Source organism: Hyalella azteca, unplaced genomic scaffold, assembly GCF_000764305.2.
Source record: "Hyalella azteca isolate HAZT.00-mixed unplaced genomic scaffold, Hazt_2.0.2 contig12009, whole genome shotgun sequence".
Classification (NCBI taxonomy): Eukaryota; Metazoa; Arthropoda; class Malacostraca; order Amphipoda; family Hyalellidae; genus Hyalella; species Hyalella azteca.
The window spans coordinates 196,802-218,209 of record NW_025941981.1 but is presented as its reverse complement, the minus strand read 5'-3'; the positions used below and the strand labels follow the sequence as shown (position 1 = coordinate 218,209).

Below are 21,408 nucleotides of genomic sequence, written 5' to 3'. Positions count from 1 at the left end.
GTGAGGAGGGAGGGGTGGGGGAGGGGAAGGGTGGGGAGGAATTGTGGGAAAAGTGAAGGGAATGGGCAGGGGAATGAAGAAAGAAAATAGAAAGAGGGGGCATGAGTGGAAAAAGAGGGGGCATGTTAGAATGAGGAGGAAGAGGAGAAGTGAAAAAATATAAATGGTAGTTTAAGTGAGAAGAAAGCGAGTATTGAAAAGTTGGAAAGGGCGGAATGCGAAAGTTGCAATAAATTAAATTAAAGAAAGGAGTAAAACTAAAGAAAGAAGTGCTAGAGTTAATTTTTCCAAATATTTTATTCAAGCGTCCACTTGTATCCTACACAGACCCACCGGTGTGCCGTGACCCACCCAACCAGACCATCGCCATAGCACCGGGCCAACCCACCACCTTGGTGTGCCGTGTCGACTCTTACCCTAAACTGGTGGGTTTACCCTAAACTGATATGTTTACCCTAAACTGGAGGGTTTACCCTAAACTGGTGGGCTTTATTTAAACTGATATGTTTACCCTAAACTGGTAGGTTTACCTAAACTGATATGTTCACCCTAAACTGGTGGGTTTACCCTGAACTGATATGTTTACCCTAAACCGATATGTTTACCCTAAACTGGTGGGTTTACGCTAAACTGATATGTTTACCCTAAACTGGTAGGTTTACCTAAACTGATAATTTACTCTAAACTTGTGGGTTTACCCCAAACTGGTGGGTTTACTGTAAACTGATATGTTTACCCTAAACTGATGGTTTTACCCAAAATTGTGAGGGTGGTCGTATCAGCATACTCGGCTGGTCGTTATTAATAAATATAGTTCATTTTTTACAGGATTCAAAATAAACAAATGCTGTAAATTTACTTGCGCATCCACCTCATCCAGTGAGTGCAATAATAGGTGTCTATGCATTGTGCGCATTAGCTCTTCGTCTAATAATTTTTAATATTAATAATAATAATATAACAATAATAGAATAGCGTCGCCTAAGAGAGCGATGTCTCGATGTTTCATCAGGGTTTCAACGCAGTATGATCAATTTCAATTTAATTATTAATTATGATTAATAATTATTATGATTAATGTATAATTTAGAACGAGGAAACGTTTTCCTGCAAACGCTTTCGTTGCAAATTAACTGAATTTGTTTTGCATGCTGTAAAAAAAAGAAAATTACCCTAGAGAAATAAACATACATTTTTTGGGAAAATATTCTGCCAAATTTGTTTTTTTCAACAAATAATTTTAATTGAACTAATGAAATATCTGCACAAGTTAGATATCGGTAGTTACAATGATGACTAGCCTTTACTTTTTATAATTTCTAATTAGATTTAATGCCCATAATTAACCACCATAAAGTTTTTGTCCAATATCATTCATAACTAAGAATACTGCCGACGATTAACCATGAATTATTTGTTGTCCACATTGCATTTCCAATTGCGAGAAGTCAAATTCGAAAAAAATTAAAATAAGAGCATTTATTTGGACAAAAAATGTAATTGCCCTGATTGATTTAGTTGAATTTCGTCAGCACCTGCAACGATTATAATTCGTGGTATTTTGGACAAGTATGTCGCAGACTCATGGGTTTTCTCTTCAAGAATGTTACAAAATTTCCCTTTTTGATGTAAAAATGTCCACAATGAAAAAGATTTACGGTTGTAGAATTTCGGCATCAATAAAGCAATTTAAAAGCTGCCGCGCGTTCATAGATTTCACTCTGCCCCGCAAAAAATCTGAATTGCGATAACAAAAACATTGCCTCCTTGTTTTTTGCAGCACGTCACCTTAATTTGGATTCCATGGATTGTTGAGCCTGTTTGATTGGTGAACCAAGCTTCTATATCTGCTGTTCCTACAACCAATCGTTTCTAGCAATTCTTTGTAGAGCTTGTCACCATTTCATTTATCTTCCATTGGAAAATCTTATTCTAAACATTTGTATTTTATTGAGAGCAAGAAAAAAATTAAGACTATTAAAGTTATAGATGAGATAATTGATGCAAAATTTATTGGGCAGATTTTTTGGCTGCAATAGCTTCTTATTTGTTTTGATGCAGAACTTTCGAAAAATGAAAATCATTTATATTAACTGTGAGAATGTTTCATTCTAGTTAAGGGTGATTGTTGAATATAGAAGGCACCATTTTCTGTGGCTTTGTGGTGAAAATAGTACATGGAAAATATTTATTTTTCTCAGGGAATAGAAGACTATGTTTCATTAATAGGTTTTAAGATATATGAGCATGAAAAATAACGTTTAGCTTATCGTGGTGCGACAGTGAATTACTCCTGTAGGTACAGAAGATTGAAAAGTTTAATAAGATTTTGAAAAATTTTTAATTAGTAGGTTCTGCCGTAAACTCGGAGTGAACTAATTTCGCGTTGATGATCATTTGATCACGTTAATTTTCTTGCGCAGGTCCGTTTCCGCTGGGCAGTGAACACAAGTCGAGGTTTGGCACACGTTGACCCTTCACGATATCGCTCCAAAGAGACCTCTAGTTTCCTTGTATACAAGCCCCAGATTTCCTTATCTCAGGAGGCAGAAGAGAAGAGAAAGAATTACTATATAAGCCAAAAAAGAGGCTTCTACACCACTGACTCCAGTGGCGGCAGCAATAAGGGTGCCAATGGGTTTCAACCTAACGGATTCATAGAAACAGATGAAGGGAAGATCAGGAAAATAAGAGATAGTTCTCAATTTCAAACTCATTTTAACGAGGTAGATAATACTTCAACCCACGCCTTAAAGAAATTTCCATTGTATGCCTCAATCGGAATTGAAGAAGAAATATTAAGGAATATTCGTGATCCCGGTAATTTGAACGATGAAAAATCAAACGGGCGACTACAAGCCGGTGTCATGGGTAAGAAAAATTGGTTTGATCTCGACACACGCACGAAGAGCAGCAACAATCAACAGAAAATTAGCAATTTCATTCCAGATTCTCAGGAGAAACCGAACTACTTCACGGTAGATGTCTCAAAGTCTGGTAAAAGAAATCGTCTAGAACCATTAGTGGACTCGACGCAATTCGCGACAACGTCTGGAGGAGTGACACCAGCAGAAGGCGTGGTCTTGGACGAAAATTTGAGTCTCGAGGACATGGGACTTGAGGAGACCTACGGGGTCATATACTGCTGGGGGGAGAACGCACAAGGCACGCAGCAGCAGCCTTGTGTCATAACCGTCACCCCGGCGGGTTAGTTCAGGCAATTTTTATTCTAAAAATGTCTAACCACTATTCTTTGTTATATCGATTTGTGAGTCTATTCTAATTTCAAGCACGCTAAAGAGATTAAAGTTTATACCAAACTGAATTTCATTTAATTATTTTAACGTATTCATTGATCAACCAACAGTTGCTATTTGCGTGATGAAAAATGTAATAGTGTAATAAAAATCGCTATCGAAATTTTCAAATTAATTCAAAATCGTAATTTCAAAATAATTCAAAAAAGTATTTTCAAATTTATTCAAAAAAGTATTTTCAAATTAATTCCAAAAAGTATTTTCAAATTAATTCAAAAGTATTTTCAAATTAATTCAGAAAAGTATTTTAAAATAGTTGCAATAAAAGTATTTTCAAATTAATTCCAAAAAGTATTTTCAAATTATTTCAAAAGAGCATCTTCAAATTAAATAAAAAGTATTTTCATATTAATTCAAAAGAGTATTTTCAAATTAATTCAAAAATGTATTTTCAAATTAATTAAAAAAATTTTACATTAATTCAAAAAAGAATTTTTAAATTAATTCCAAAAAGCATTTTCAAATTAATTCAAAGAATTATTTACAAATTAATTAAAAGAATTATTTTGAAATTTTTCAAAAAAGTATTTTCAAATCAATTAAAAAAAGAACATATCAAATTAATTCAAAAAAATATTTTCGGAATAATTCAAAAAAAGGATTTTCAAATCAATTCAAAAAAGTATATTCAAGTTAATTCAAAAATATATTCTCAAATTAATCAAAAAGTATTTTCAAATTATTTCAAAAAAGTACTTTCGAATTAATTAAAAAAAGTATTTTCAAATTAATTCAAAGAAGTATTTTCAAAATAATTCAAAAAAGTATCTTCAAATTAATTCAAAAAATTATCTTCAAAATATTTCAAAAAAGGATTTTTAAATTAATTCAAAGAAGTATTTTCAAATTAATTCTAAAATGAATGTACACCGTATCTTATATTTAGGACCGCCCTCGCCGATACGCGCGTGTCGTATCCTGAACCAGACGGCGGCGGCACTGCAGGTGCTGTGCAGGCCGGGAGCAGATGGGGGACTCAAGCAAACATTCATCGCCGTCGTGAGTTAACGAGTTCAAATTTCTTCAGCTATTTGCAGTGTTCATTTCTCATTAGCGTATTATTTTACTGTTTATATAAATAATTTGTATTAATTTTTTAGAGATACGTTCGATTTCACATGCGCGCATAAAACTTTCAACATTTCTACACAGTGGATATCGTTAGCTTCAAAATTATTAGACAATATTTTTTGAGTCTCAAATTGATACAATATTTAAGACTATCAAAAAGGTTTACCATATCTATAGAATATTGTAGGCAAATGAATCTTGACCTTTAATCGAAAATTTATTGTTTTTACCCTGATATATGCAGCAATATATTCCAACCCAGACTTTTTAAGTAAGACTGTATTTATTTTATTTAGGAATTGATAAATATGATATGATTTATGTATAAATAGTGGATACACGTAATTAATGCAAAGTTAGGCAACCAATAATTTAGTAACATCATGATTACCATTATAGGCAATGTTCTATTTAAAATTTAAACGGTCGAAAAAAAATAACGCTATTCGTCTTTTTTATTCTAAATAATATTATTAAAATAATTTATGTTTCCAAGTTTTGAAATGATGATGCAGCTTGTCTCCGAAACGTTGCCTTTAAAATTTCGTTTAATTTACTTGGCGTTTTCTTTGCTTATATATTTTTCCAATCAACTGCCATATCACCTTTACAACTCCACCAACGCTCCACCTTCTGAAAACACGGACCACACTACACGCCAGTCGCATGCTCTTGCAGACATTTAGTAGCTTGAAAAATTTACGACAACGTTTCCAGGATGCTGCGAACCCCTTAGGAAATTTGCTAGCATCTACGTAGGCGCTTCGTGAATTGCAATCTCTCTGCAGCTTACCCGTCAGGATGACGTAAAATCAAGTTTTTAATCGTGATTTTCATTGAAAACGTGAACGCTTGCTCAGAATCGTTTCAAGGTTAAAGGTTAAAATTTGTGATTTGTAGTCTTGTAATAAACTTGGTTACTTCTTTGTAATTACAGAATTCTTTGATTATTTGAACGTTATGGTAATTTAATTTCATGTTGGGATATCAGCGGTTATTTTCATTCAAAATTTAAGGTTGATGAAGGCATTTTTCGGAATAGGATTAATTAACCTAAATCATATAATTAACCGTAAAGCAAATGAACTTTTATCTCCGCCGAATTGGACAAATGTTTTTTTTTTTAATTTACACCTGCGCAATGACTGTTATAATTTTACAATTATTAATGGGAGATTCGCTGTTTCTAAATTAGATAATTAACCGGAACTGCCGCAAATGAATGTGGATCTTCACAAAACTTGAGAAATATTTTACTTCTATAATTGTAATAAATGTGGCTGTAATAATATGAGGTATGCGGGTTTAGTCATTTCTGAATCAGATAACTAACCGATAACTGCCGGAAATTTGCTTGAATCTCTACCGAAATTGTAAAATATGTTCCTGTGTGTGGCTGTGATAATTACAGATGTGTAGGTTTAGCAACAGATAACATTTTCAAATGAACTCAAAGATATACTAAATTCGTGAAATGTGTTAATTTTACACTTGCGTAATGGCTGTAAAGATTTCAGTGTGTGAGATTAGTCGAGTCTGAATTTCACAATTATCCGACCACACTTTGATCTCCATCAAACTTCTTAATTTCACAGCTGCGCAGTGGTTGTAATTATTTCAAAGTTTAGTCGTACTTGAATATAGCAATAGATCGATAAATGCCGTAGATGAACTTGGATCGCCGCAAAACTTGATCAATTTGTTAATCTAGGATCTGAACTGTGGCTGTGACAATTCCATGTATGTGGGTTAAGTCGTCTTTGAATTAGCTAATTAACCGATAACTGCCGAATAAGAACATGGATCTTTACCAAATTTGATAAATATGTTCATTTTACATCTGCGCTCTGGCAGTATATATTTTATATAAGTGGCTTGAGTCGTTTTTAATCAGGCAAGTAGTCGATAACTACTGCAAATTAACTTGCATCTCCACCAAAGTCGAGAATTACGTAAATTTCATTTTTGCGCAGTGACTAATAATTTCAAGTATGTGGGTTTAGTCTTTTTGAACTGGATAATTAAACGATATCTGACGCAAATGAATTATGTTCATATTCATTGAATATTTTTGAAAAAGAATATCCAGTCATAGTCCAAGGCAGTTTTGAGTAGCAAGGTTGCCACGCAATTCCCTACACAAGTCAGAAGCTGAAAAATAACGCCACCAAACTTGGTTTATTTGCTCAAGTTCAACTATACCGAAGCCTTTTCCCTTGCTACCTCCGACCAGTACACGATTAAAATCAACATTCATTCCCACATAAGAGGGTAAAACTACCACTTTTGTGGGTAGTATCAGGATCATATGCACGCTGCTCTACGGTCGTTCCTTCACGTGTACTATGCTCGATACTAAACACATCAGGACCATAAAGCTCACCAAAATGACCGGCAGCGGCTCTAAGGCCTGACCCTTGCATTTGTGGCTGTCCGAATTTTCGAAGCTACAAAACCGGGCTGTCGTAAAACAACGTCTGCAGGAACCGACACTTTTGTAGCTGAATTCTGCACTTAATAGTTCACTGGCGAATCAGGGACGGCAAGGCATTCGTTATGGAATGGCCAGATAAAGTGCGCCTATAATTCTCAGGGCGGTTCGATTAGGCGGATAGAGGCATCGCAAACTGGAAGCCTGCATATGCCTGGGTTTCCATCACGTCGGTAGGATTTGAGTTACTTCGCGTAGAATGATCTCAAACACTCATTGTTTACAATGAATTTTGCTACTGAAAGTATACTAATAATAGCTTGTTTATTGTATTAATATTTTTTGCAAATATTTACCTCCAAAAAGGTAAAAGATGAACGCACTGGGGAAATCGTGGGCAACGCTACATCCTCTACTCCGCTCCTGACTTTGGCTGGGCTCACGGCCGGGACAGACTACGTCGTACAGGTGCTCAAATTATTTTAACATTTTAATTACATAATAAACTGAAACAGGAATTTGGAGTGCAATCCCTAAATTTTGCTGATGAACTATGGTAATTGTTCAACGTTTCTCTTTGAGAATATAACGCAAACAACTAATTTGTTATGTCGTGAACATGACTACATACGTACATGGGAGCAAAAGCACAGTTAGTGCTAACATAACGATTTTATTTAAAACTATAATTAATATTACTGCCCCAATATGTCTGCAACGAAAATTATCGCAAGTTTCATTCATTCTTGATATATGTTTTAGCATGTAATTTTACCTTCAAATGACTTAAATACGACTCGATTTCTAAGCTATTTCGGTTTACTGGCTTCAAGGTGTGGACACACAACGCCCGCGGCGCCTCAAGGCCTTTTGTGCTCGAAGGCTACGCTTTGAAAGTTGCAGAGAATAAAATAGGTGAGTAGCTGAAGTCAATGGAAACAAAATTGTTGAGGGGCTGAAGTCGATGGAAACAATATTGTTGAGTGGCTGAAGTCAATGGAAACAATCTTGTTGATTAGCTGAAGTCGATGGAAACAAATTTGTTGAGTATCTGAAGTCGATGGAAACAGTGCTGATGAGTGGCTGGAGTCGATGAAAACAAAATTGTTGAGTGGCTCAAGTCCATTGAAACAAAATTGTTGAGTAGCTGAAGTCGATGGAAACAAAACTATTGAGTAGCTGAAGTCGATGGAAACAAAATTGTTAAGTGGCTGAAGTCGGTTGGAACAAAATTGTTGAGTGGCTGAAGTAGATGGAAACAAAAATTTTTGAGTAGCTGAACTCGATGGACACAAAATTGTTAAGTGGCTGAAGTCGATGGAAACAAAATTGTTAAGTGGCTGAAGTCGATGGAACCCAAACTGTAGAGTGGCTGAAGTCGGAGGGCACAAACGTAGTGAATCACTGGATACGTATGCGGAGCAGGCTTGTTGTATGACTAATGTCGTATGTTAGAAGCCGACTTGGTGAGTGGCTGAAGTCGGTGGGCACAAAATAATTGAGTGAAAGAAATCGAGTGTACCAAATTGTCGAGAAAGCGGAGGGAAATTTGATGAATGATTGCAAGCCGCCGAAAGCGAAACCAGCGAAATATTAAAAATTTGTAGAAAAAATGTTTTAGTTACTCAGAGTTTGTAAGAACAGTACCGGAGACTGAAATAAAAATAGATGAAATAGAAATAGGAGAACTGCAGAAAGCCCACGAAAAAAGTAGTCGAAAAATTAGTATTTGTTTTGGAAAACCGAAGCGCATGAGGGGTATGAGGGTTCGTCCAAAACAGAATAGGTGAGTTAATGGAAAAGCTTCTTCCAGCAACTGAATTCATCATGCACTTCAAAGAATTAGTGTTGAAATGGACGATAAGATCAGGTAATCTATTAATTTTGAGTATTTCAGACACGACATAACATCATAGAGTAATTATTAAATTTTTTGGCGAAGTTTCATGTGGCGTTTATCACTTATTAAATAACTTCTTCCTTTTATGTTAGCTTCATATGATCCGTTGAGTAGACTCCCATGTAATATAATTCGTTCCTAAAAGCTGCTACGATATTTTTTATAAAACAATTAATGTATACTTATTAAATGGAAAGAGTTAGCAGAGATACTCTCAATAAATATGTTGTTTTAGTTAATGGTAATTTATTACTGTTATTTTATATAGCGCCGAATAAAACAATAATCTCACAGCAGACATATTTTTCAAAATCATATCAATTTAATTATAAGCATTAATGATGGAAAATAAGAATAATAATTGAGCATAAATATTTAAATGCAGAAACGATCAATAATCTATTTAATAGAATAAATTAACTTCAAAATGCTTGGATGATGATAGAATAAATCAACTTTAAAATCAACTTTAAAATCAACTTTAAAATCAACTTTTATTGATTTTCAAGACAATTATCGGTCAAACTTCAACATGCATAAATTGTTAATTGTCATTTTCAGCATGTTTTCTAAATCATCTCATTTCAAATTTTTTCTCAGAAATTTTAACATCAATGATTCTCAATTTCATTTTAAATTTTACCTTCAGCAATTTCACATCATAATTTTCATTTCATTTCAAAATACTTCTTCAGCAATTTTGCGTTATAAGTCCATTACATTTCAAATGTCTTCTCTGACAATTTCACATAATAAGTCTCATTTCATTACAAATTTCTCCTACAACAATTCACATCAGTAATTCGCATTTTATTTCAGCTTCCTCCTGCAACCATTTCACATCACACTTCAATAATTCCACATCTGAAATTCCACGCACTTTTTCATTGTATTTGTTACCTAAATATGTTCAAACGTATTTTTGTGGCCCAGACAACAGTCAGACAGGGGATGTCAGCGGCCGCCTGTCAGTGCTGCTCGGCGCTAGCAGCGCAGGTTTTGTTCTCATCGCCGCGTGTCTCGTCGTCGCTTCCAAAATCAGAAGAAAGCGTCGCCTTCGGCCGCCGAGATCAGAATCTGATGACGCGCCTAAAACTTCCGTTAGCGAAAACGGTGAGTGTTAACGCCCGTTAGTGAATGGCTCGCTCGAGGCCAGTTAAAAATGTCTTGTTTGAGACAAAAGAATCAGTTGGGCCTAAAACTTTCCTTTGCGAAAACGGTGAGTGTTAACGCGCGTTAGCAAATGGCTCGCTGAAGGCACTTTAAAAATGTTTGAAAAATAAGAACCTGATAACGCGCTGTGAACTTCCCTGCGCGTTAATGGTGATCGCTTGAAGCTTATTAATTAACATCCTCTAAATTCTTGTATAATCGTCAAAAATATGTAAATATATTGAACCATGATTGAGTAATAAACATGAATTGGAATAGAACTGAATTATTGACATCGACTTGAATTTTACGAGGCACGTAAATTCCTTCAAAAAAAAAATTTAATATTAGTCAAAGCCTTTCAAAGGATAAAATGCTTTGTTATTCTTTAAAAATTTATTCAATAATTGGATGAAAATAAGGTCTGCCTCTCAAGATTATAAAGTAATACGTGATTAGCATAGTCCTCCTGACATACAGAGATGAAATCATCAGCAAACGTGCGTTTATATTCCGAAGTCGAAAATTTTGGCTAAATTATGTAATTTTTTGTTAGTTTAACGAAGAATTATAGTTCAACTACTTTTTAATTTTTTGGTAGTGTAGAATTGTAATTGTAGTTCAGTAAAACAAATCTAATGAAACTGCTGACTACATTTGAACAGTAGATGTGTACTCCAGACAAGGTTTCTTTTCAAAGATGTGCAATGATTCCAAAATTCTCGGTTCAGAAGTACCTGAGATGAAAGCTAAATCGTAAAATTGCTCTCGTACGCTTCACTGTTCTGAGTGAGGGAGCACAACCGTATAGAACGTAAGGGCAATCAGATCTCTGGACGGATAATTTCTTCCTCGGTAATCGGCATTCGGCAAATCTGGAGTAGAAGTTGCGAGACGCCATTCGGACGTACGCTAATGCGCACTGCGCACAACTGTATTCGGAGTAAATAATATCTTGACACTTTATAAGAAATCAATTTTTAAATTGTAAATAACAAATTCATGCAAGTTATCTTTCAATAAATATTTTATGAATCTGGTATGCGAACATCAGGAAGAATTCCACTCTATCGCTCTGACGTGAACTTCTTGATTTGAGTAAACAGTTAGTTTGACGATAACTGAGCAAGAGAAAAAAAAATAGTTCGAAAAATTCTATTTCAGAACGCATGGCATGAGAGGCAAATTCCTCAGCCTATTTGCATTGAATTTAATGCGGAGGTACAAGAAAAATATGTTATGTCATTTTCTGAGTGCAAAGTAATGGAACCAACTGCCGTTTCCAAGCTTGTGTTTGTCACAAACCGCCTTTAGGGTTTTAAGCACGAACTTCTTTGGCTTTTGTTCGTTTCAAATTGAAAGGGACTAGTACAATAATGAAACCCGGCTATAAAATTTGCTCCACCTAACATTCTCAGCATACTGAATTTGAATTAATTACATATATGTATATTTTATCTGAATGGGTTTCTGTCCAGCCTTGCGTTAGCTCAAATCAAGAAGTTGATGTTAAAGCAATTCTCTGAATCTGTTCCTGAGGTTGATATTAGGAAAAATAATTCACTGAACTTTTTAACCTACTCTGGCCGCGTTGGGAATTATTTTCAACGAGTTGAAAATTCTATTCAGAAAATATTTTCCCAATGTTAACTTGCATGCATTATCGGTTAATATTTTCAAAATGGGTTTCTTGTCCTGGTATAAAAATTAAATTCTTCTTTGATGCATCTTTTCTGGTTCATATGTACAGTTTTGCACATTGCGTACAAGCATATATCAAGGTGTTTTCGCGTAACTTCTACGTCAGATTGGTCGAATACCGAGAAAGAATTTACCGTCCTGGAGATCTGGTTACTTATCCGCTCCATTCAGCAGCGCGCCTTCCTCCTCTCCGAACAATACGCGGCGTTCGAGAGCAGTTTTAAGACTTAAGCTTCCGCCTACGGTATTTCTGAATTGAGAATTTTTTAAATCCTTGCACATGCTAAAATAAACTTTGTGTGAAAAACGAACATATGTCACCCTAACTAATTTCAATTTTAATCTCTACTATGCGAATTTATTCGTTTGTTTTTTCTTTTTAATTGATTGTTTCAGTGAGATTTGAGCTGATGAAGCTGGTCTTCGAAACGTTTTCAGTTAGATTACGGGTTATATTCTAGTACTTTTTATTTATTTTTATTTTCGTTATCAATTTACGGTTTATGCAAACAAATGGTCTCTAGATCTCTATAACTTGAATTGGTTTGATTACTAGAATATTTTATTGATAAAGAACCGTTCGGAATTCTCTTTGATTAAACTGACACAATTTCTTGACCGGTCTCGTGACAGAGGGCGAAGAAGACGAGACAGAAAGGTCGAGACAGCGGCGGAACAGAGAGACGCAAGAGTCTCGTCTCGATGTCCAATCGAGTAATGGACCTGATCTTCTCATGAGGGTGAGAATAATAATTGACATTGCATAACATAATCGCTGGATATATATGATTTAAAGATTGTATTAGTATGCCGTCTAGAAATTATTAGAAACAAAACTAGGTTAGATCGTAGGCTTAGATCATTGAAGGCTAGATCGTAAATGATTCATCGTAAATGAATTATTTTTCTCCTCTTCACGTACGAAGAGGAGAAAAATACACCTGAGTATGGATATGCTTGTTAGATTTTTAACTTTTGGGAGTGGAAGTCTAATGGGACATTATGTATAAACCAACTGTAATGATTAATAGAGAGACAATTTGAACAAGAATTGTATGATAAAAGTTGAGCAATATGACTTGAATAAAGAACTGGAATAGAATGAGGGATTAGTTAGTAAAACTATTTTATCACGACATCACTAATTGTTAACTGAAATATATTAAAAAATTATAACTCAGTACTCACTACAGTGAGTGACAGAGAGCGCATTTTCTTGTCGACGAAAACGTGAAGTCACGGACGGACAGACAGACGGACATGGCGAGCTCAATAGCGCATTTTTTCATAAATGAAAAAATGCGCTAACAACACAACAAGATTCGAGTCCTAGTAGATATCAATCACACATTAAAATAAAAACATGCATATCTATCTCATATGACGAATAATTTTCACTGCCCTTTGATTCCCAACTTAAGTTACGGACTTTTCAAACTCCATGCAAAAATTAAATTAAATAGTTTTCCGTGCTCATCTGTCATTGGACTATTACAAATGACATAATAAAGAAATTGAAATAAAAGAAATTGACTCAAATTTTCATCGAATCTTTGAAGGAAACGTTCCAGATCTATTTCCATTGTCAGTTGGAAAATTCTGGCATAAAAGTATAATTAATTAGTACAAATAAAATTTTCGCAGCAGATAATAAATCCTATATAAAAGCCAATGCAACGGAAATTAATAACCAGGAGCTAGATCTATTGATTTCATTTGCAAATGGATTTGAATTAAAGACGGTGTTCATACTAGGCTTCAGTTGAAATATTTATAGATTCCAAAATTCACATTTCGGAAGCAGTGGCAGAGGACGCCAGAATGAGTGCAGCTAAATGAGGCGAATGCGTAAGCAGGTTTCTCGTTCGATAACTGTTACCTTGATACTACGTCGGTATAGAATAGAACTTGTACGAGTACACTCCGACGTTTGCTTATTCGCATTGACGATCCTCTATGGACAGGGAAAATTCTTGCAAAATAGGAAGGATTTTCAAATTATTCCTCAACGATAGACGACGAATTGACGTTTCGGCTAGAGTTGTATGCTTAAAAGCATGGCAAAATGGACCAGCCAAGCAACCTTTCAGAACACAAAATACAAACCATGTGCCAGGGCATAAAGAAAACTATTTCCTGACATTATTTAAACTAATGATACTTATACTTTATGATTTCTAAACTGGCGATTATGCTGGACTTTCCATAAAGTTTTCTATAAACAAATTGTGAGGCATTTTTATTTTTGCTTCTGAATTCTTAGACAATTTTGATTCAAGCTAGCAATATATCCAGATTTTTATACAAATGGTATAGCATTTAATTTAACAATCAAGTATAATATTGGCTAACATCGTTGACAATTATGAAATCAACAAGAATAAACTAACTTTTAATAGCAAAATCAATTCACCCTGAAAGTTTCACCGGCTGCGGGAGATTGAATCAAGCTAGCAATATATCCAGACATTTGTACAAAATATACAATATTTAATTTCACAGTCAGGTATAATAGTGGCTATCAGCGTTGAAAATGATGTAATCAACAGGAATAAACTAATTTTTTATAGCAAACTCAATTCAGCCTGAAATTTTCAGCGAAGTATAGGCCAGGGAGATTGAATCAAGCTAGCAATATATCCAGATATTAATACAAAGTGATATAACATTTCATTTAACAATCACGTATAATATTGACTAACAGCGTTGGAAATGATGCAATCAACAGGAATAAATTAACTTTTAATGGCAAAATCAATTCACCCTGAAAGTTTCACAAGCCGGAGAGAAAGTTTTTAGTGTAACTGTTCTCGCGTGGCCAACATGAAGTCGCTCAGCAGCGCCTCGTATTTTATCCCTGACCGTCAAAACTGGAAATAAATTCCAGTCTTGTTCAGATCCCTGGCTTATTCGGCGGTCAGACACTGCCAGATTTTTACCTGAATTTCTTTGTGGGTAGAAATAAAATAGAAACAAAAATGTTGATGAGACTCTGGGTGAGCATTTTAAATCATGAAAAAATTCTTCTGCATTTGGGGTCAGACATATTATGCCGTGGAGTTTTTGCTTGCTCTTTAGTGGAGTGCTTCAAAATTACCATCAAATTAATAACACATAAACATTCACGATTTTTTTTGGAGATTTTATGTTATGAATCAAAAGAGTAATCAATCAATATTAATGAATAAAAAATTTTTACAGACGGAGTCTTCGAATATTCCACTCTACAGTCATTTGCAGCCTTCACCGCCCAATGCTGCATCACCAGTTTTCCAACAACAACCTGTATCGCACGAAATACACGAGTGTGGCCATTATCGAGATGAAGGCGCTTTCAGTCGCTCGCAAAATAAAATAAACGTCTGTCATAATTTCCATCCAATAGTTGCATGTCAACGTCCCCACACTCCATCGATTTACTCTCAAACCGTTCCATTATATCAAGGAACTCCGACAGGCAGCGTCTCCGGAGAACATCCTTTGAATAACACAAATTCTAAGCAAAAAACTAAAGAGGATGATGAGAGTCGCGAAGTTCAAAAGAAAACTTGTGAGGGTTGTTATGCCTCCAAATCTAATGGAGATTTGGTCGGAGGAAAAGCTTTGTCTCCGTATGGCCAAAAATTACCATCGTCAATCTCTGAAGTGAACTTTAACTGTTCTTCGATCAAATTTGGAGGAAACGGTACTGCGAAAAGAACTGAACCTTCATGTCCCTGTAAAAGTTCAAGGAACCACTGCAATTACGACTGTACGTCCCTGAGCGTTACGTCGGCTTCACTTTACGATGACGTCCAGAGTCAAGGCAGTTGTCGTCAACCTCCTATGCAGTATGCGACAATTTGCAGGAGCTTCGCAGTGAAGGCGATGGAGGGCAAAATGTGCGCAAATAGCACTCATCCTTACTTAACGCGAGGGCTCAGCAGCCACGACCTCATCACACGAACTCCTCACGATTCTTTTCCTTTCCAAGAATCCAAACGAAAACCAACGGATATAACAGAACAAGAAATTGAGTGCCGTCAAAGACGTAGCAGCATAGTAGGCAACGATACCCAAGAGCCCCCTGCTCAAATATGGACGCATGCTGATACTCAGCGCATAGAAGATACAGCTTGCCATGAGTCTTTCAATAAAGAACTCAGGAGCGGCAGTTGCAGAACACAACGATCAGGAATTGCACCGAGTTTAGGACCCACGGCCGATAAAGAGCAGACTGACCACACCCTGCAGTCTCTTGCCTCCGACAAGACCGCGTGTCATAAAGCGGTCGCCCCATTGCAATGCGTCACAGACCTGCCTAGAGTGAAGAGGGACTCGCATCGTTATTACACACTTAAAGTCAGCAATGCCAGGCAAAATAGCGAGAGCTTCGTTTAGTGCGTAAAATTCAACTAGACAAATTCTATCAATCCAATTAAATTTAATTTCAAGCACGAGTGAGAACTGGATTGGCGTTTCTAATAATGCACCTCAAAGTGGTTATTACTCTAGAAATGCTCAATTAAGAATGTCATGCTATTTGTGAAGATGATTGGATTAATGTCCTGTACAAAAATGTTACTACTTTTGTGCACTTTTCAAGTTTTCATTACACAACATCGATAAATGCTAAAATGCTAAAAGGTTTATTTTACATGAGCATGTGGATAATGCGTAATAAAGTTCCTTCGAAATGTTAATCATGGCAGGGAAATCGTGTATATAATATAAGTTGTAATGAATAAAATATATCTGAATACTCATCATATATAATCTTAATAAATAGTTTATTGCGAAGCTCTGTATTTATCTGCCACTCAAACGAATGCTAAATGAAAAATAAAATAAGTCTGAATAAAAAGGCAAGAAAACTCGCATATCGTGGATCCATAGACAGTTTATTAGAAGGCATAACGTAACAAATCATACACTCGCAGAATTCCGCCATGAATTAAACCTCAAAATTTGCTAATTAATTTTATCACAGGATATTTCGTAACATTGGCACTCTGAATAAAGGGCCAAGAGAAACGAAAACAAATTCAATTTATGAATACTAGACGACGTCAATGCTTATGTCTGAATAATAATTACATGATTGAACTATTTTTTCGAGTATATTGTGAGTGGTTGTGGTAGTGCGTCTAAAACAACTAGACGTGTTCTGTGCGGCGGAACCGAGGCAAAAAAGGTCAAATTACTAATGCACACCAGCGACATCTTCCGGGAGTGCAAAGAGCCTAAATAAAAGACTTCGTTTGGCCTGCCTTAAGTGTTCCAGAGACTCTAAGTGAACTCGTTGGTTTATCTAAAGTGTTCCATTGACTCCAAGTGAACTCGTTGGTTTGTCTAAAGTGTTCCAGTGACTCCAAGTGAACACTTTGGACAAACCAACAAGTTCACTTGAAGTCAATGGAACACTTTAGACTCTAAAGTGTTCCATTGACTCCTAGTGAACTCGTTGGTTTGTTTAAAGTGTTCCAGTGACTCAAACTTTAACTCCAGTGTTTCAAAGAAAATTCGGTGTCACAGATTTAAATAACACAAGAGAAGTTTTTTGAATAGCTGATGTGCTCAAGTGTGTCAAGTTTACTTTCCAAGTGTTTCCAGTTTACTTCAAATTCTCGCTCAAACGCAAACAGAACATGTATTTCAAATTTGAAACTTTAATAGAAGCTTTCAAACGTGGGAAAAATCAAGCATGCGAAACGAACACCCTTATCAATTTACCCAGACCCATTCTATTATATTATCCTTACACCTAGAAGTATAGGTTAGGAATTATCACCATTTATAGTGTAAATATTGACTCCTGAAAGCAGGCTTAAATGAGGACAAATGTAAATAACATGCCATATTTCCCTGATATATATGACTAAAATGAGAGATATTTAAACTTACCTCAGGAGTGAACTATTTTATAAGTTTCATACTGTAACGGTAATCATACTTCGGATTCTGTCAAATACATGCGCTCATGATTCAAGGCTTTGATTTTCAAAACTTTGTATTTCTACAGTTTGTGTTTTTGAAACTCGAAAATCTTCTTCGACATCCTAATTGGCATTCACCTCTTACGACATTTTCATCCTGTTTTTTTATATATATTAACGAATAGCGAATAATTTCTTGAACTTTTTTATCAATGCTTTACCTTATTGGTGAAGTGGCTCCTTGAATCTTTTGAAACTAACTAAGAAACATGAAAAATAAACTCATCATCAGGATACCAGAGTTAATAGTGAGAAGTCGAGGGTGCATTTGTTTCGGAATGCTGGTCGAAAAATCTAAATCATTTACCAAATAGTAAAAATAGTAAGACGCATAACCTGTTCATGCAAATTACACACTTGACATATGCAGCTTCAACTTTAAAAACGATTGATCCAGCCATCAGTTATTGCTAGTTTCATCATGGACATACGGGACTCTTCGTTGTCATAAGAGGCCGAGTAACCGGTCTATTCCTGACATTTGAACCTCTGACGCTCGATCACTGCCATGGGCCACATCATCTCTAAATGTAGGGCCCATCATTGAAATTCCAGAGCTCTAGGCCAAGACCATCACGAGTGTGCAGGCCATCGTCTTTATGCTGAGGCGCGCGCGATCTCGCGGCTTTGCGGGATTGAGAGTCTGGCACAAAGCGGCGCCGCGGTCGTCGGCCGACCTCCAAAAGTCGGCCCATCGTGGACAGAGAATTTGGGTGCACACGGACGATTTTATTGCGACTGCAGAAGTTGACAGACACGGTCTGCTGCCTCAGACAGCCAGTGGTTGTATGGAGTACGTCGATACAGAGGCGAAGCATAAGCCAGGAGATGGTTGTAAAAAGAGTGCGAACAGTGGCAGAACATAGGCTAGCAAATGGTTGTAAATAGAGCAGTGGTTCCCAAACTTTTTCAGGCTGGCGCCCCCTTTCGCTCCCTAGTGAATTTCTAGCGCCCCCCACAGTCACATATAAAATCATGCGCCTCTTGCTGTAAAATTTAGTTCGCTGCAATTTTAAAAGATAAAGGCTAAACACAAATGTGTATTTCGCACATAGGACCCTTTTAGTGAACCAATGTGTTTTTCAGCTGTTTTAACCGTTTCAGCACTAGAAACCTAGGACGTCTCGGGCAAATTTACGGCCGGACTCGTGGCCAGTCGCACGACCAATCTCCAAATTCAATTATCAAGTAATATCACCCAAACTAATGAACGCACCTCAATAAAACTTGGAACATGTATTCATCAGAACTTAACGATGACGTTTAGCTAGCAAAAAATTTTTAAATATCACCTTCGTTCGTGAGTTATATTGCGATACAGGCTGAAATTCGCAATGATCAAAGAATTTCTTCCAAACTACCGAACAGATTTGAACGAAATTTTGAATATACATTCCTAACCACCAAATGGTGTTTTTTAGATTGAAAAAAATATATATTTTACCGTCGTTTGCGAGATTTTTTCATTTTACCGTCATTCTTGGTTTTGCACTTCCTTATTCGCTTTCGTTCGCAAGTTATACAGATATAGGAGAAATGATCGGCCTTTCTACCGGCTGGTTTAACCAAGAGCCGTTTACTGATAGCCGTATAACTCACAAACGAAGGCAAAACGAAAAAATTGTAACGAGCTAAACATCACCGATGCTGAGGTCAGGTATTAAAATACTAAATTTCGTTCAAATCTGTTCAGTAGTTTGCAAGAAATTTCTTGCATACTGCGAATTTAAGCACGTATTGCTGTTTAAATCACGAATGAAACTCGCGAACGAAGGCACAATCGAAAAATTTTTCATGAGCTAAACATCACCGTTCGGTAGTTAGGACTGTAGATTCAAAATTTCGTCCGAATCTGTTTAGGAATTTGGAAGAAATTCCTTGATCACTGTGAATTCGGCCATATAAGTATTGCCATATAAGTATGGCAAAAACAATTGAAGGCAAGATTAAAAAAATTTTCACGAGCTTTACATTACCGTTAGGTCCTAATGAATACGTGTAACAAGTTTCATGGAGTTAAGTTCATTAGTTTGAAAGGTATTCTTTGATCATTGAATTTGGAAATTGGCCGTGAGACCAGCCGCAAGTCCGGCCGTTAATTTGTCGGAGACGTAAACACAGGAGAGGTTAAAAAAAGTATATAACTCAGTACTCATTGCAGTGAGTGAGAGAGCGCATTTTCTCGTCGACAAAAACGTGAAGTCACGGACTGACAGACAGGCGAACAGACGAGACGGACGGACATGACGAGCATAATAGTGCATTTTTTTCATAAACGAGTAAATGCGCTAAACACAGATCTGGGTGAAGAAACCATCGCTGGGAGTCATGATGCGCTGCACGTGCTGTGTACAAATCGTCAAACAAACGTTCGAACTTCTGACTTCGACTTCTGACTGCCGCCCCCATATCGCCCCCCAAACCCCCTCTTCTTCTTTACCGCCCCCCAAAATCTTTCCATCGCCCCTAGGGGGGCGATATCGCCCACTTTGGGAACCACTGATATAGAGAGTAAAAGTCGATACAGTGCCAGAACATAGGCTATCACATGGTTGTATAAAGAGTGTAACAGTCGATACACTACCAGAACATCAGCTAGCAGATGGTTTAACGAAGTATTTTCGTGCCGGTGAAATATTTTATAACGCAGGCAAACGTTAAGAAATGGGGACATACAGATAGTCAAAAACTTAAGATAAAATTATTTTTTGAGGTGAGCAAGCCGTGGCAAACGTTCGCGCTAGTTCAAACAAATAATGACCTACATTGTCACTTTTTATTAAATACAGCCGTCGGGTTTTTGTCTTTTCAAGTAAAAGGCCTAAAATTGATCGTAGGAATGAACAGTCAGCCTGCTTGAACTTAATTGTTCTCAAACCCTTTTTTGGTCTATAATGGTGGATATTTTGAGACTTTTCGTCGCTTAGCACATAGAAAAAGTCCCTGGCAGGAAACTCCTTTCATTTGGATTTAATTAACAAGAATAGACGCGGGAAGAATATATACGATGAAATAAATGTATACGATGAAAATTTTCGGTTCTGAAAAGAGAAGAAAAATCGGCTACGTCGACAGCTACATAAAATCCAGAAGGCACAGAGCGCGGAAATTTCTAAGACAAGTTGAAGCTTCACCGTCAAACTCGGGGCGCGTGAGAAGATGAGATGTGTCAAGGAATATGATTTATCTGGGAATTTCATTTCGAAAATTTAGCAATTAAAAATGCAAAAACGAGATCAAAATTACAATAGAAATGAAAATATTTTTAAAATGAGACATTTTTTACCACTATAAAATTGATATTCTAGCAAAATTGTCCAAGTTTGTTCGATCACTAACAATTCACTTCGTTTCCCTTTACACATTCTTTTCGAAATCTCAAATTTATTTCAATCTCATTCTAATTAATCGAAATCTCTTTTTGTGAACAAATTTTAGGCGCAATTCTAAAGATATTTTTTCTATAATAGCCATCGATTCACAGAAAAATTCCCAAATATTACAACTCTTTCTTACAAAGGCAAACATTTCACGGTCGCCATACCAGAAACAGCGGATAATCTGTTCTAGCATCTCGGTGCTCAGCGGCAGGACGGACGCTCAAATATGCCTGAGAATAAATAAATGGCAAATAAAAAACATTATGAATAAAAAACAGCTCTGCCGTGAACCAAACAACTCTGAGAGCAGCTCTGCTATAAGTATATAACAATTAAAACTATAACAGCAGTAATTGATGTTATCACTGTTACGACCAAAAAAGTAGCTCTGTTGTACCTGGAGTGTAACAGTTCATAGTAGCTGATGCCCTTGCTGTTATTTTTCTATGCCTCTGAGAAGCTCTGCGGGGCCCAAAATAAA

The 21,408-nt window shown here is 36.2% G+C and overlaps 1 protein-coding gene across 1 annotated transcript in view; it reads left to right on the top strand.

The window, feature by feature from the left end:
* LOC125178702 overlaps positions 1 to 17,523 on the top strand; it is a 19,161-nt gene extending 1,638 nt beyond the window's left edge. Inside the window, exons 2-9 of the mRNA XM_047883092.1 lie at positions 328 to 425; positions 2,424 to 3,207; positions 4,204 to 4,316; positions 7,186 to 7,287; positions 7,653 to 7,734; positions 9,653 to 9,832; positions 12,206 to 12,312; positions 14,774 to 17,523. Coding sequence (XP_047739048.1) covers positions 328 to 425; positions 2,424 to 3,207; positions 4,204 to 4,316; positions 7,186 to 7,287; positions 7,653 to 7,734; positions 9,653 to 9,832; positions 12,206 to 12,312; positions 14,774 to 15,952 — 2,645 coding nt within the window. The 3' untranslated portion in view covers positions 15,953 to 17,523. The remainder of the gene's footprint in view (positions 1 to 327; positions 426 to 2,423; positions 3,208 to 4,203; positions 4,317 to 7,185; positions 7,288 to 7,652; positions 7,735 to 9,652; positions 9,833 to 12,205; positions 12,313 to 14,773) is intronic.
* Positions 17,524 to 21,408: the final 3,885 nt, after the last annotated feature.